This window comes from Giraffa tippelskirchi, chromosome 5, assembly GCF_054371585.1.
Source record: "Giraffa tippelskirchi isolate mGirTip1 chromosome 5, T2T-mGirTip1v1.2.pri, whole genome shotgun sequence".
In the NCBI taxonomy this organism is placed as follows: Eukaryota; Metazoa; Chordata; class Mammalia; order Artiodactyla; family Giraffidae; genus Giraffa; species Giraffa tippelskirchi.
Window position 1 is genome coordinate 24202386 of NC_137279.1, and position 15706 is coordinate 24218091.

At 34.3% G+C, this 15706-nt stretch overlaps 2 protein-coding genes across 13 annotated transcripts in view; both read right to left on the reverse strand.

Moving 5' to 3' along the window:
• RABGAP1L (RAB GTPase activating protein 1 like) overlaps positions 1–15706 on the reverse strand; it is a 652518-nt gene that overhangs the window by 405786 nt on the left and 231026 nt on the right. The window lies entirely within an intron of this gene.
• GPR52 (G protein-coupled receptor 52) lies at positions 554–5609 on the reverse strand. Its single transcript, XM_081493730.1, has 2 exons — positions 4832–5609; positions 554–3722 (listed from the first exon to the last, which is right to left on the reverse strand). The coding sequence occupies exon 2, from the start codon at positions 3501–3503 to the stop codon at positions 2418–2420; it is 1086 nt and encodes a 361-aa protein (XP_081349856.1). The 5' UTR covers positions 3504–3722; positions 4832–5609; the 3' UTR covers positions 554–2417.

The window sequence follows — 15706 nt, forward strand, 5'->3', positions numbered from 1 at the left end:
AGGAAGGGGAACACATGTAAACCCATGGCTGATTCATGCCAATGTATGGCAAAAACTATTACAATATTGTAAAGTAATTAGCCCCCAACTAAAATAAATAAATTTATTTTAAAAAGTCATCACATATGTAAAACTTCACTGTACCTGGCATATAATTATTAACTAGCATGAGGAAAAGAAAAAAAGAAAAAATGCCATAAACACAGCCTCAGGTTTTTTGTACAGAGGATGTATGAAGTCTTTTCTAACTATACTTACATACCAAACTAAAGGAATTAACATCTGATTCCCAAATAACTCGCATAATGTTGAAGGTTCTATTTATATCGTCAACTTGAAAGTTAGTATTATGTTTCCTCAAACTTTATTTTCCTTAAACTGGTCTGAACTCAAAAGGCACATTTCAACTTATCCAAGATGTCACTGGCAAACAGAATGAGAATCAATGTAAACAACCCAAACCACAAAAATGTGAAATAAATTTTTGATTTCCCAACAGTAACCTCTTATTCTGAATGTTTTATTAAACTGAAGCAACTGAAGCAAAGTCTGATTTTGAATATGTAGAATACTGTTTTATTCTTTATTTTAAACCTTTCTTACATGTTTAAAAATATACATGGGTTCAGAACAACCTCAATAAAACAATGACATTTCTTTTACTAAAGGACCTCTTAAGTCAAACCACCAGTGGGCAAACGTAGTTGGCTTTCAATTTGAAGAGTCATAGGCACATTTCACTATATGCATTTCATAAAAGAATCAAAAATGCTGAGAATACTCAGTAGTTGGATATAAATTTTAAAATATCTATCTGGCAGGAATCTTATAGTAAAAAAAAAAAAGTAAGATTTAGATGTTTTAGCACTTACACCTGCTTCACTATTAATTTCCCAAATGCCATTTTGCTACATCTAAACCCCTGACAATTACACAACTCCATATAGCACACAAAAAAATAAGTTAATTTAATCTCTGAATGGGTAAACAGATCATTACAAAAGAAAATATTGACAGTTCTTACCTGTATTTGATAATTAAGTATACTTTATTCTCAGCATCACTAGGAATGCAGCTTGGTCTAATAGAAATATCTAATTAACAACTAACAAAAGTATTTTTCTCTTCAAAGAAGTTTTTATATATTTTTGTCCAATGTTGACAATTTAAGCAACACTGATCTATATAGTGTGCTAAGAAGACATTAGGCACAGATCACATAATGTAATTTACATGTTCTTTGTTGTAAAAAATATAGTATGTGCAAATCCATTATCATACAAATAAATTGGTGGACCACAACAGTAAGCTTTGCAGACCTAACATAAAAAGGCTAGTATTTTACTCTTTAAAAATAAAAAAGGTGGAACACACCAAGTAGCTTTAAGAGCAATACCCTACTTCTGAGTGAGTCCTCTGCATTTGCATTGTGAATTATCTTAAAGAAAAACAAAGCTTAACTAACTATAGGCCCCCCCAAAAAGGACACCACTTTGGGCACATGTATTATTTCAAAAGAAACCAAATAAAAATGTTTCCCAAAGCCATTAAAAAATACTTAACACAATATCTTAAACAATATATAGAATACTTTTATAGAAGGAATAAGCCATTCAACATTATGACTTTCATATAATAGATTCTTTCATTAGCTAAGACACTTCTGGCTTAAGGTATCAAAGGATGCAGATAAAGAAAAATGGAGGAAAAATAATAGCAGGCTGTTAGAAAGGAGGAGGGAGCATACATTTACCCAGAAGAAACAAACAAACAAAAACACTGTTTCTTTTTCTTCACTGCAGAAATTTGTGCTAGGGATATAAAAACACAAGCAAAAGGGTTGTGTGGCAGGTAATAAAATACAATGCTTGCTATGCATCCTCCATGGAGGGACCTTTTAAGGACTGCAGATTAGTGAGTTTAGAAGTACACTTTGATGCAAAAGGTTATACTTTACCACATATATAATATGTAGCATTTTTCTATAAAGGGCAATTTATGTAAGTAATTTCCACAAACACAGAAGAGAGTGAGAGAGACAGAGAGAGAGAGAGAATGAGAGGCAGAGACAGAGAAGAGAGTCCAGTGAGAAAGAGAGAGAGAGAGAGAAAGAGAGACGCCAGGGGCTTCGCTCATGCCCTGTGGAAGATCTGAGGTACTTTTCCATCCTCAGAGCTTCACTTTTCCTAGTACCACATATTTATACTCACACATTACAATTATCTCATGAGATTACCCTCTATATATCTTTAGGGTTTTTTTTTTTTCATGAAAAAGAAAAAAAAGAAACTTTTAGTCCCTTCCTCTCATAGTCAACTATTCAAGTAAATATTTCTCTAGTGGCAAATTTCCAGATGAAGCAAGAATACAATCCAAAACTACTGTCAGATTACACATGATTTACTGTGGAGTTTTCTTCAAATGGAGCAGGAATTAGCCCGTTTCCTAGGTTTGGGGTCTCGTGCTTCCTGATCCTTGACACACATACAAGATGTACACATTGTCTCAGACAGTCTTCGGAGGCCTAGCCGGAAAACACTGTTGGAGAGGCTGTATATAACACAGTTACAAAAACTATTACTTATAGCCAGCCAGGTGGTTAGGAAGGACAGTGTTGGATTGTCCAAGACCCGGGAGCTTTCTAGAAGAAAGTAGATGATGTAAGGGAGCCACAGCATGTAAAACACACTGGTTATCCGAAACAAAACCATGGCGTAGCGACGATCAGGGCTATGCCCGGCCTCTCCAGAGGCAGCAGCCTCATGGCTTGGGAATCGGGCCCTCCGGTCATTTATCTCTTTGGTGTGCTGCCGGCAAATTTTGAAAATGTGGAAGTAAGTGAAGCAGACAACCAAGGCAGCAGGGGCATAAAGTAAACAAACAATAAAGCCAGTAAAATACGCACTGGTGAGCCAAGAGGTGGCACACCATTCAAAAATGTCACCGTGGTAACCAGGCTTCCCCCAGCCGAAAAAGGAAGGCAAGAAAATCAGGCAAGAGTAGATCCAGATTAAAATAATGCAAATTCTCAGGCGACATGGGGTGACCAGTTGATTGTAGGACAGAGGCTTGGTGATGGCAAGATAGCGATCCACACTGATGCAAGCAAGACATGCCATAGAAACACTTTTCAGGACTGAGATGATATATCCAAAAACCTGGCAAGTCAGTGACTCGTGGATACCTGTGGAGTAGTGGAGAAGTGAGAGGGTAGGAACCAAGCAGCTAACTCCAACAAAAAGATCAGCATACGCCATTGTTTGAATGAAATAGCTGGTCGTATAGTGGTGTAAGAGTGGAGCACAGTGAAAAACAAAGATGACCGTTAAATTCCCAGCAATGATGAGAAATGTCAGCAAGACAATGACAACTGTCTCGAAGATGCATACGTCCACCGCACTGTAGTGGCCAAATCCAAGTGGGCAGGAGTGACGTTCGGACACGTTCAAAATGCCACTGCTCGTGTTCAGGATCCTCCATTCAGTCCACCTGGAATCATTCATGGCTTGGAATTAAAAGGACCTGCAGCCCTAGCTACAGCAAGCAGGTGCCCTGCCTAGCATCTGCTAAACTCTGCCCATGAGTGTCTCAGCGTCAGCTTCGGCAGACAGTGGCAGTGCTTCTATCACAGCTGAGCATCCCAGGGAGTACTCAAGTCTCTTCATCAGCCTCGGTGCAGCAGTAACACACCTCAGCTTTGGGGGGGAAGGAAGAGGAATAAGCTAGAAAGGAGGTGAAAAAAAGGTCACCAATTAGCTTCCTCTGGTGCTTTCAAACAACTTTTTGCAGACACAAGGCGCTTCTAGAGAAAATGGACTTCTTAATAATACCTTGCACTATGAAAAATTAAATCTGTAAAAGGAAAAAAGCAATTGCCAAGGAAAGAAAAGCTCTTGTGGGCCATTAGTTCTCTTCAGAAAGGTAGTTTCTTAGGGATCAACTAGGAAGAATGAGGAGGGAAAAAAAGAGTCTTAAATAGTCTCAGGCTTCCTGTTTCATCTGTCAGGAGAAATGGATTCAAATTTTAGAACTTAAATAATTAAAATCACAAATTTGGCTGGAAAGCTAAGAAAAAGTTCATTGGGCTAAATAGTGTCTTTGGGCTCAGTTCAAGGTTTGATGCTGGTGGGTCAACTTTATGATCCATTTCTCTCTCTTTTATCTCAAAAGCTAAGAATCCCCTTCTCCAACAAGATTAATTCTAAAAGATTCATCTCTATTGGGGCACTAAGGAGCAGAAGAGAGGTAACAGACTCCAGACTGCCCTATAACTCTCATGAGAGGAAAAAAACAGCATATTTCCAATAAGGAAGATAATACACAATGGGTCAACACTGACAAAATAGAAAAACAAACTTCTGAAGTTTTAGTTCTGCGTGCATTTTTTAAGCATTCAGATGAAAACAGTTTTAGCCCATTACAGTTAATGATGCTAACACCAGCACTGCAATCTGTATCTTTTCCTTTTCAAAAGGAAAACAAAATCATTTTTGCTATTAATTTCAGCATCAATAACTGAAAATAACCTTCAGTATCTGATACGCCACCTTCCTTATAATGGAGCATGATCATAAAATATACAGCTCAAAGTTATTTCTCACTTTTGCAACACACCTATCTCTCACAAATATATGTAAATATGTATAAAATTTAGACAATAGAAACTTTTCTATACGCTCTGAACTTCTGACTAGAAATGCTGCCATTATTTATTATTTAGGTATTTCTAGTAGTCTTTATAGTCTATATTGCTGTATCTTTTCTGTTTTCATTAAATGATTAATATATTAAATCATTACTTCGACTAAATCTTTTCAAAGTAAAATATTACCTTTTCTGTTATATTTGCAGTTCTATAGCAGCCATATGTTAAGAAAATGTCTCTTCTATTTCTGTACTCTATTTTGAGCAAGTGCTCAATTAGTACAGGGGCCATTAGGTAGGTTATAAGATGTTCTTGTTTTAAAATACTTCTAAAGCATCGAGATGAATTTAAATCCTAGAGTTTGAAATACTGAAAGATTGGCAGGATAGAATCCATCCAAAAGGCTTCCAAGGTCATTCTGATATCAGGTTAGCATTTGTCAAAAGTCTTTTTTAGAGTATAGGCATTTCAGCGAGTCTCCTGTCAGTCTTTGTTATCATACCTTTTGAAGAAATAACATGCATTAGAAATAAAAACATTTCCTTCAGGAACGATGCAGGAGCTTAATAGAAAGCATTCTTCTCAAAGTTATTTTCTTGTGCACCACCAGGTCATTAAGGGAAGTCTTTCTTCTTTCATAATAATATCCACAGGATATTCCTCCTTGTACATTCCTAGTTTCACTTATCACAAAATAGTTCTCTTGTTACAGGAATAAAACAATGCTTCTCACCTACATTCACTCTTATCAGCTGCTAGGCTGGGCTGCTTGATTCAGAAGTCCGATTTACTGTGATGCAGTTACCGAGATGCTGTCAGTATATTCTTCACAATCTCCCAGTATCACTGCCTGCACCTGAGCCGAAGCCCTGCTCCTCCTCCTCCTCACCCTGAGCTGATGCAGAAGAACTCACCATCAGAAAGGTGACTCGGTCCTCCTGCCCCAATCAACAGCACAGCCAATGGCCACTGCAGCTGAAACTGTCACTAGGTAACAGTTGCCAGGCACATGCAGGCTTATAGACTTAAACTCGGCAAGCTCCGATCAAGATTGACAAAAGAAGACAATGGGACTGACCGATCCTTATAACATATTAATGACATGTATGAATTTCTAGAGGTATTGTCCTTATAGCATGTGTAAAGACTATTTTCTATGAGCAGGACAGGAAAAAGACCCTAGGATGCACCTTTAAACCCTGTAGAAAAACTACCACAAGGTACTATGACACTAAAAAGTCAGCAGTAATCTAATGCTCACTGGCAGAAAAAACTTATTAATTATTAAAAATCATCTAAGTCTTCATGAACTCAAGTGACAGAGCAACTATTTTTACTCTCTAAAATATATTATATTCTGATTAATAGAAGTTACTTGATAATCTCTCCAACCTCTGCCACACCCACACTAAACTGCCAAATCTGATGTATCTAACTGTATAAAGCATTGGAACTAATACCTCTATACTAAAATCTACTTGCTGGACTATTTAAGGTCAAATATGACCTCAGAAGAGTAGACATTAGAAATAAACAGAATGACTGCTTAGTTCACTTTTTATCCTAATAGAAAAAAGAATTACAGAGTCAAAGAACTTTTTCATATAGTTCTTGAGCTACTCATACCCAAGTCAGAAGAAAGCTAATTTATAAGCTCATTTATATAATGGATGTTTAAAACCATTTCCACTTATTTTGACTTACTATAGACAAACATTCCCAAATTTTAAAAATATTTCTTACAGGGTCAGCAACTTCCTTAAAAGTGATTTAGAATTAATTTATACATTATTTCAGAATTGAACCAGGAAATTTAAGATGAAAACGGATAACCAACGTTTAGAGTGTATTCTATGTGCCAAACATTATGTTATATGCTTTACATTTTCTTCTCAATAAAAATACTAAATCCATATGAACTAGATACCCATCATTATCACCTTCCAAAGAAACAGAGTGGGTACCTAGAGAAGGTGAGTATAATTTGCTTACCAACAGTCATAAAACTAGGAAGGAAACAGGTCAAAATTGTCATTCTTAAAACCATTTTGATGAACCCCTCCCTCATTCCCTCTGTTTTCCACTTGGAGCAGCTATTGAGAAAATGTCTAAGGACAATTATTTTGGGATTTCAAAAAATGATTTCTAAACAACAGGACCCTATTTTTTCCTTCATTTTTAACTAACTTTCAGGAAGACCGTATCATTGCTAAAATCTTCATGAGGTTAGATGAAATTAACAAACCACTTTTCTCATTACCAGAAAAATTTATAAAATAAGTTAGAATAACAATCTTAGAATGAGTACCATACTGAGATTTGAAAGTAAAATTTGTAAATATTTTTAAATTATGAAAGTATGATAACACATTTACCAGAGACTTGGAAAATACAGAGCAAAGTCACATACAGTTCTACTCTATATCACAACTATTTTTTAAGTAGATAAATTAAACTTTTAATTGGCATTTCAATATCAAACTATCAAAAATTAACAGAAGAAATTAAAAAGCAGAAGTATATAGTAGATCTGAAAAGCACTATGAACCTATTCAACATAATTAAGATATATACAATTTTCACACAATAGCAAGGTAAAAAAGTTCCCACAGACTATAAACCAGAAGACACTGGAACATATCTAGGGACATAAAACAAGGTGCAAAAATTTCATGGTCTAAAGGTACTGCAATTATACAAAGTCTGTTCTCTTATCACTGTGGAATTATGTTAGAAACCAATAATATCAAAAGCTATTTGAAAATAACTCACATACTTTCAAGTGCAATGTGACATTTACCAACAGAGATCATTGACCTAGTCACTGAAAGTCTCAAGAAGGTTAAAAGACTGAAAAAACACAGAGGGTGATTGTAGAGAAGAAAGTATTTAAATGAGAAATTAATACAAAAAGGCTAGAAAAGTTCTACTTTACAGGGAAGCATTTTGACTTTTAGGGACGCATAAAAACATGAAAATCAAACAAGATTCGACTTAACTAAAACTTTCTTTCACAATAATAAATATTCAAAATAAAAATCATAGATGATAAATATTCATGACTGTAGACAGGTCCTACATTCCACATAAAGAGTTGAATATGAAGGTTTCTGATGAAAACACTGAGAAATAAAATGTTACTAACTATTAAAGTGACCTCATCTAAAAAAATCTTTAAAAAAAATCATTTTAAAAGTATACACTATAATTTTTCAAGTTTTGAATCATAATATTTTAAAAAAATCAGAGAAATGACCAAAATGTCACTTACAGATATTCAAATACTAGGTCACTTCGACACATTTATTTCCAACAAATAATCACTGGTAGAGACTTAAATCTAAGAAAAATATAAATAATCCCTAGTTGTACATGCTGTCAAAGGTATATGATAATATGTGAGGGAGAGTTCAAGGAGCAACAGCTTTGACCCACCAAGCTTCCTTCTTTTCTTCCACCAACTTCAAAACACAGCTTCAGGAGTTCTGACAAGGTAATTTTCTTCTTTCCTGAGACTGACTCTTACTACTGGCCCCTCACTTTCCTTCCCTTCTATCCTTTTTTACTGAACTGATTATAAGAGAAACTAATTTATAAAGTGAAGCTCTAATAACACAGCACTAATAGCATATATTTACACAGCTCATTACATAAAGCACTGTTTTTATATTATGCATAATTCTCTTCATTTTAAGGGTCATTAGATGTTTTATTACTGCCATTCTTATTAGTCATTATCAACCACCCCTTTCTCCTTTCAACTTATGAACACTGGCTGGGAAATAATATAAGAGGAATCATCATTTGGGATTACTTCAGAATCACTTCTAACAGCTAAAAGTTAGAACTTCTTGAGATGATACATCAGGGATGTTTAATTCTTCATTCATACCTTACATATGTTTTATGTGTTCAACATTTGCACATATAAAATTCAAATATAAATCAATATTTCATTAGACATCTAAGCAACTCAAGCAACTACTCAATAGGGGTTAAACAGCAAAAGAAGAGAGAACCATTAGCCACTGGTGGTAAACAGCATAAACAGTAGGCAATGATTATCAAGGAGAAATGCAAAACCAATACTGTGGGTGGAAAAAAAACAGAAGATAATGTAAAAACTTTTTTTAAGTTTATTTTTAAAAGATACAAAAAGGTGTATGGACTCAATTTACTTATTTCTTCAACTATTCCTCTCCACCTATTAACTTTTCTCCACCTCCATTGTCACTACCCTAAGCCATCTAGCCATCATCGTGTGTGTGGATTACTACAGAGGCTTTCAATTTGGTCTTCCTGAGTGGTCTACGGCCTCTTTTCAAACCACTATGGGCAAAACAGACAGAATATTCTTTTCAAAATGCAAACTAGATGGTATCATGCTCACTGAAAATGCTTCAGCCATTTCATACTGCCCGTAGTATACAATTCTAACATGTCCTACAAAATCTGATCTCTGTATATCTATTCAATCTAACTTCTCTTTTCTATTATTTGCTGCTGCTGCTGCTGCGTCGCTTCAGTCGTGTCCGACTCTGTGCGACCCCATAGACGGAAGCCCACCAGGCTCCTGGAGAAGGAAATGGCAACCCACTCCAGTATTCTTCCCTGGAAAATCCTCTAGACAGGAGCCTGGAGAGCCTCAGCCCATGGGGTCGCAAGAGTTGTACACGACTCAGTGATTAAACCACCACCACCACCACCAAACTGGCTTTATCTGCCCCCACTCCACCCTTTCCTCATCCCACACATATTTGCTATGTTCCCTACTTGCCACAGGATATTTGTACCTGCTGCTGATTATTACATCACGTTTTTTTTTTTTAGTTAATTCAGATATATATATATACACACATATATATATAATCCATCCCTCCTCATATATTCAAATTAAGGGCAATATTATTCATTTATTTATTTATTAAAGTTGTTCAGTTGTGTCCGACTCTTTGCAACCCCATGGACCATACAGTCCATGGAATTCTCCAGGCAAGAATACTGGAGTGGGTAGTGTATCCCTTCTCCAGCAGATCTTCCTGACCCAGGAATCGAACTGGGATCTCCTGCATTGCAGGCTGATTCTTTACCAACTGAGCTATCAGAGAAGCCCATTATCCATCTACACCTCTACCTAAATCCAATTCAGTATGCATACTTGCCTGCCACTTTGAAAAATCCCATCTAGCGAGAGATAATGATTATTATCATTTTAAGAATAAAAAAATGCTGCAAAATATAGTATAAATGTATTTTAAATGTACTATCAAATGTAGTATCAAAGCAACTTGGTCTAAGAGCCAAGAGAAAAAAAAAAATGAATATAAAGTGGGACATTTTAGAATCCACTGATTTTGTGATCCTTCAAGAGCAGAAAACAAGCTTATAAATTAACTTCATTTTATTATGAGGCAAGTTATTAGCTATTAAAAATATTTAACAACTGTTAATGGTACTACAGAAAAAAATTTCCTCAAACTGACAAAGACACTATATGGGAAAGACCATGGCTAACATAATGCTTAATAGTGAAAGAGTTAATGCTTTCCTTTTAAAACTGGAAACAAGGCAAAGACGTCTACTCTCACCACATCCATGCACAATATTCTGGAAGTCTCAACCAGTACAACAGGCATGACAAATAGTTTAGTGATAAAGGAAAAGAAAGACATGACTGTATATGTAAGAAAGACCCCCAAAAATCTACCCCAAAAGCCCATCAGAACTAATGAGTAAATTTTTTCAGAAACAAGTTTAATATACAAAAATCACTGCATTTCTGTACACTTGGAACAGTAAATGAAATTTTAAAACAATAAGCTATTTACAACAGCATCAAAACACAGAAAATATGAATAAACTTAACAAAAGACATGTGTGTCCTCTATCCTAAAAAACACAAAATGTCACTGAAAAAAAATTAAAAGGTCCTAAGTAAATGGAGAGATATATAATCTTTACAAATTAGAAGACTCAATATTGTTACAAATATTAATTTTTCTCAAATTGATCTATAGATGTATTGCTATTCCAATTTACATCCAAGTAGGTTTTTGGTAGAACAAAGAAGTTGATTCTAAAATTTATATATAAACACAAAGGACCTAGGACAGCAAAAACAATCGAAGGGAAGGATTAGGAAAAATTTGGAGGACTGGCACAACCTGATTTCAAAATTTATTATTAAGCCACAACAATTAAGATTGGCATAAGGAGAAGCAAACAGATGACTTAAAAGAATAGAGCCCCAAACTGCCCATACAATGAAGTTCTGCAACAGGAAAAACTTTGATGAAAGAAATCAGAACATGGCTGCTGAAAGGTGTGTATGTGTGTGTGTGTTTACTGTGTATGTAAGTTATAGCTGAAGAGAATGATAAAGATGATTACACTTGCTTTTTTCAAGTGCTCCCATTTTGGTGCAAAGCCATCAAAGTAGAGACCTAAATTACTTGAGTGCATTTTAAGGCATTGCCAGGAAATCATATACATTGATGTTGAAAAAGAAAAACACCAGAATTCTCCGAAGCAGTGTCCCATTAAGAATAAATAGGCTACTGAAATGTCTGAAAGAACAGAAACTGCTGGACAGAATAAATACATTTAGCCCATGTCTACTTTCACACTCTCTCAATCATTATACCTGACTCATTGCTCACTGTTTGCACTCACAGACACAACAGTCCAGATGCAAGTGAGACACTGAGTGAGAAAAGGCTTCTCATTAAATGCCAGTTATACAACACTCTGAGACCGCCCTAGCTAGCTGGGATCTAAGACAGCTGGCTGAGAAAGCAAAACCTTTATGACAATCCATTATTTACAGTCAGTCACAAAGGAAAATAGACAGACAAAATACTAATTTATGTGCATGTTTAACTCAGTGGGGGGAACACTCAAATATATAATTAAAATCAAATTAATTGGTCAAAAGTAGTATGCAGAGCAATAAAATAAAACCATGTACAGTATGATCTTCCCTCCCATTTCTCCAAGTTATGTTATTATTTTTAATAAACATCTATTTAGTTTGAAGACTGTGAGTTAGAGAAGAATATATAGGCTTTAGAATGAGCCAGATTTGGGTTGGCACTGGCTGCAGCACTTAATAGCCTTAAGGCCTTAGCTACGTCATTTTCTTCATGTATCTCAGTTTCCATATATAAAACTGAGATAATAGTTAACTTTTTTAACGTCGGTTATGAAAATTAGGAATTAAAAGTAAACCTGAAAAAGCACATAAGGGTAGTGCACTCAATTCTCATTGACAATGAAGTTAAACATATTCTTCACTATCAACAGGCTTTTTGTTCAGTCATTTCTGCTTAAGAAACCACGCGCACAGTAACCCGTTGAGATTACAGAATTAAAAACAATACTCTCACTTTTCTCGAGTTGCCATCTCTCTCAACAGTCCTTTTAAAAAATATATTCTTAAAATACACATTATCTGAACCTGACCACACATCTCAGAAAATTCATGTGATTAGCAACACAGTAATATAAAAATTACAAACCCTGGTCCATAAAAATCTCAGTTTCAAGGATCATGCAATTCCCAGATAAATATTTCTTTTTTAAGTTTTTAAATTTTGTTTTACTTTATCCAATTTTACACTTAAATCTTTATAAGATGGATCATCCACTTCTCTGCCTTCTTATTAATAAATTGAGAATTCTGAACACAATTTAATATTTGCCTAGTAGGCTGTGATCATCACGGTTAATGTCAATTAGAATACTATCTCATAACACAAATCAAAATTTGGATTTAATATACATGTATACTGACTCAGGAGAAACTTGTTTAATTTTTACGAGCAATTAGGTACCTATAAGAAAATATATAAATTGTTTATATTCATCCCTATATTTTCTGACTCTATTTGCACAGAAAAGAATACATAGCTCCCTTTATTTTTATACATAAATACAGCAGTATTCTTCCTTCCTCTTTTAACTTGCTATCTTTAATTTTCTAGAGGATTAAATATCAGAAACTAAGCTTATAAGAATTTTTTTTCCTCCAACAGTAAACAGAAGTATTGCTCTATGAATAAAGTGTCATAGCTCAGGTCTGCACTGTCAGTTATTTCCAGGTAAGTGAAGTGGTACCTATTTTAGTATGGCAATAGACATAATAAATATGCTGAAAAATAACACAGGAAAAAAGGAAATTCCAAGCTTTCTTACAACTTTCACATAAGAGCTATCAATCATTTATGTTCTTTTCTTACTTTATATAACAAGAAATTTGGAAATTTAATTTTTATATCAATGAAATCCCATCAAGTATTAATATTATCTCTCAGAATGGGCTCAATACAGTTACCTCCCTTTAATTTTTGTACAATAAAAATACAGAAGAAAAAGTTAAACCTTAAAACATATCCAGGGAAAGTCTGTTAAAATCATATGAAAATAGAACAGCACAATTTCATTTTAAATAATGGGTTCACATTATAGGAAGAAATGTTGATTCATATTCACTTTTAATTGAAAGAGATTTTTCCCTTATAAAAGAAAATTGCTATTTTTTAAGATATCTTATTGTTATGGCAACTGAAGCGCTAAAAATAATAAAGAAATATCAAAGTTGTTATAGCAACTGGAATTTTAAAAAGCCATGAAGTATAAAATAATCAAACCTTTACTTGGCTTGAAATGCAACATCTATGACTCAGTTTTCAAAAGAAAATCTGAAGTACTCATGCTCTTGTCTTTACAAGTTGTCTCTGGAGTCCAAATTAAACACACACACACACAAACTTCAGCATAACAGTTGAAGTATTTCTTATATTCCTTACATTTCTCTCATTATTCTATATATATTAAACAATGTGGCTTTGCTAACCATACAAGTTAACTAACTTCATGAATAGCAGAAAATGATTACTCAATAAATGTGTGTTGAATTGAATTCAACTATACAGAGTTGGCACAAAACCTGGAGTTTCTGATTTTCTAACTCATTTCTAACCTCTAGGCTTCACTTTTAGAAAACACTAAAAGTGCAGAAAACTTTTACCCACTGCCAAAGTGCTCTGCCCAGATTTATCTAATTAGTTCAATTAATTTAAAAATTTATTGAAGTCCTATTGTATACATGGTATTATGCAAAGTTCTAGGACTTTTTTCATAGAGTTCACAGTATAGTACAGAAGAACTAAAACAGGTCACCACCATTCAAATGTAAAGTGCAATGAAGGAATATAATGAAATTATCAAGAGAAAATTCATAAAGGTCCTCTAATCAGTGGTAAGATCCTTGAAGAATCTAAACCATGAGGTAACATAAATTTTTTGTCTGTTCTCAGAGAAGCTCAGATTAAGAAATTAAAACTAAGATTTATATGCTTAAATCAAGACACATCTTTACTTTCATAGCTTTGTATGTTCCTTTCTGATAACTAATGACCAAGATACAGGTAACAAATATAGTAACACTTAGTGCTAACCCAGAACATCTCTCCAGCATTTATGGACTGAAGAGAATTGGCTGGGAATAGACTTCTTGATTCCCTTGTTTTATTTGTATCCATCTGCATTTTAGTATTTTCAACCTAAAACCATCAGCTTATTTTTAAACAAGCAGTGATTTATCTTGTGAGCTACTGATGAAGACTTGAGAAGTTCAGACTTGGCTCAGTGGGAAATAGGAATATCTTAGACCTAGAAAGGGATTGTTTGTGTGACTGTTGATTAGTAAAGCCTCCTGTTACATATAATACACACACACACACACACAAACATGCATACACAAACATTTCCTTATCTATCTTACCCAATAAAGAGAATAACTAGTGATGACTGGTACTATTTTGATCCTGAGGCCAATACAATTCTATTACTTTTGATTAAAAATAAATGATATGATCCTTTATATGAATGATTTGTAATAACGTGCTTTATTCTGAATCCATGCTTATTAGTATCAGCCAACAAAATCTTACTTTTATAATTTTTATGAAAAAAATACAAACACTCAAAAACAACAGGAAAAAAACCTAATTTAAAGTCACAGAGTTGTATTAAGTGCTTAGATTGTATGTACAAAATAAATTATTCAACAGTTAATTTGATTGAAAATGTAGGAATTTATATCCACGTAGATGTTAGACTTCTATTCATTTATGCCAAATATATAGTGTCTATGTGTATGTATATATTATACATTTTATAATATTTCTCAAACTGCAGCCCAACGAATCTTTGAGAGTTATCTTTTGGGTCCCATGAGTATTCAATAATACCTTTTAATTTTCAGTTTTTACTTTCACAATAATCTTAAAGGCTTTACTAGAAGTAGATTCTGATAATCTGATGGCTATCTCATAATGAAGTATTGTTATACAATACTGGTGCCAACATTCGTCGAAGTGTTTACCACTGTTTTGGAGCCAAGTAGTTCTTAATTTGTGCAGGCTGAGAAATCAGAACATAAAGAGGTTTAATATGTAAATGATGTACCAAATAAAGATGACATGACCTAACACCACACTGTACAAGGAAGTTTTCCAGTGGGTCAGAAAAGTGTGTTGGGAAAACTGAGTCATCTGAGGGCACACGGCCCCATGAGCATGCCAAATGCTAAGAAAATCTGTACCATAACCGTCAGGATCACATGAACACTGTGACCAGCAGTTTAGTTTCAGGAAAATAAGCTCATCAGTAACATTAAATTAATATGGTGAGTGTGCATTTTTATTGATTTTATAGCCTGTTTCTGTTAGATTTATTATGGTCATGAGAAATAAAAGTATAAAGTTTATATTTAATTTTATATCACATATGGTTCATACTGAGGTAATAAGGAAATGATATTTATAGTCAACACTGGTAGAAGGGGACTGTTGAGGACTTCTCTCCCTATGAAATGGTGTGGCATAGTCTTCAAAATGAATATTCTGGAAATACAATGCGATATATTTCCATCCCATACCCTGTACTGTCAGCTCCTAGACCTACACTATCATCTCATTTTTTCTTTAAGCCTGACACACAGTGCTTCAATCATATGTACTCAGAACAAGTTTGTGGAAAGGATAATATTAATGTTGA

Coding starts and splice junctions, on each gene's coding strand:
- GPR52 (XM_081493730.1), bottom strand. CDS start 3,503: ATGAATGATTCCAGGTGGACTGAATGGAGGATCCTGAACACGAGCAGT.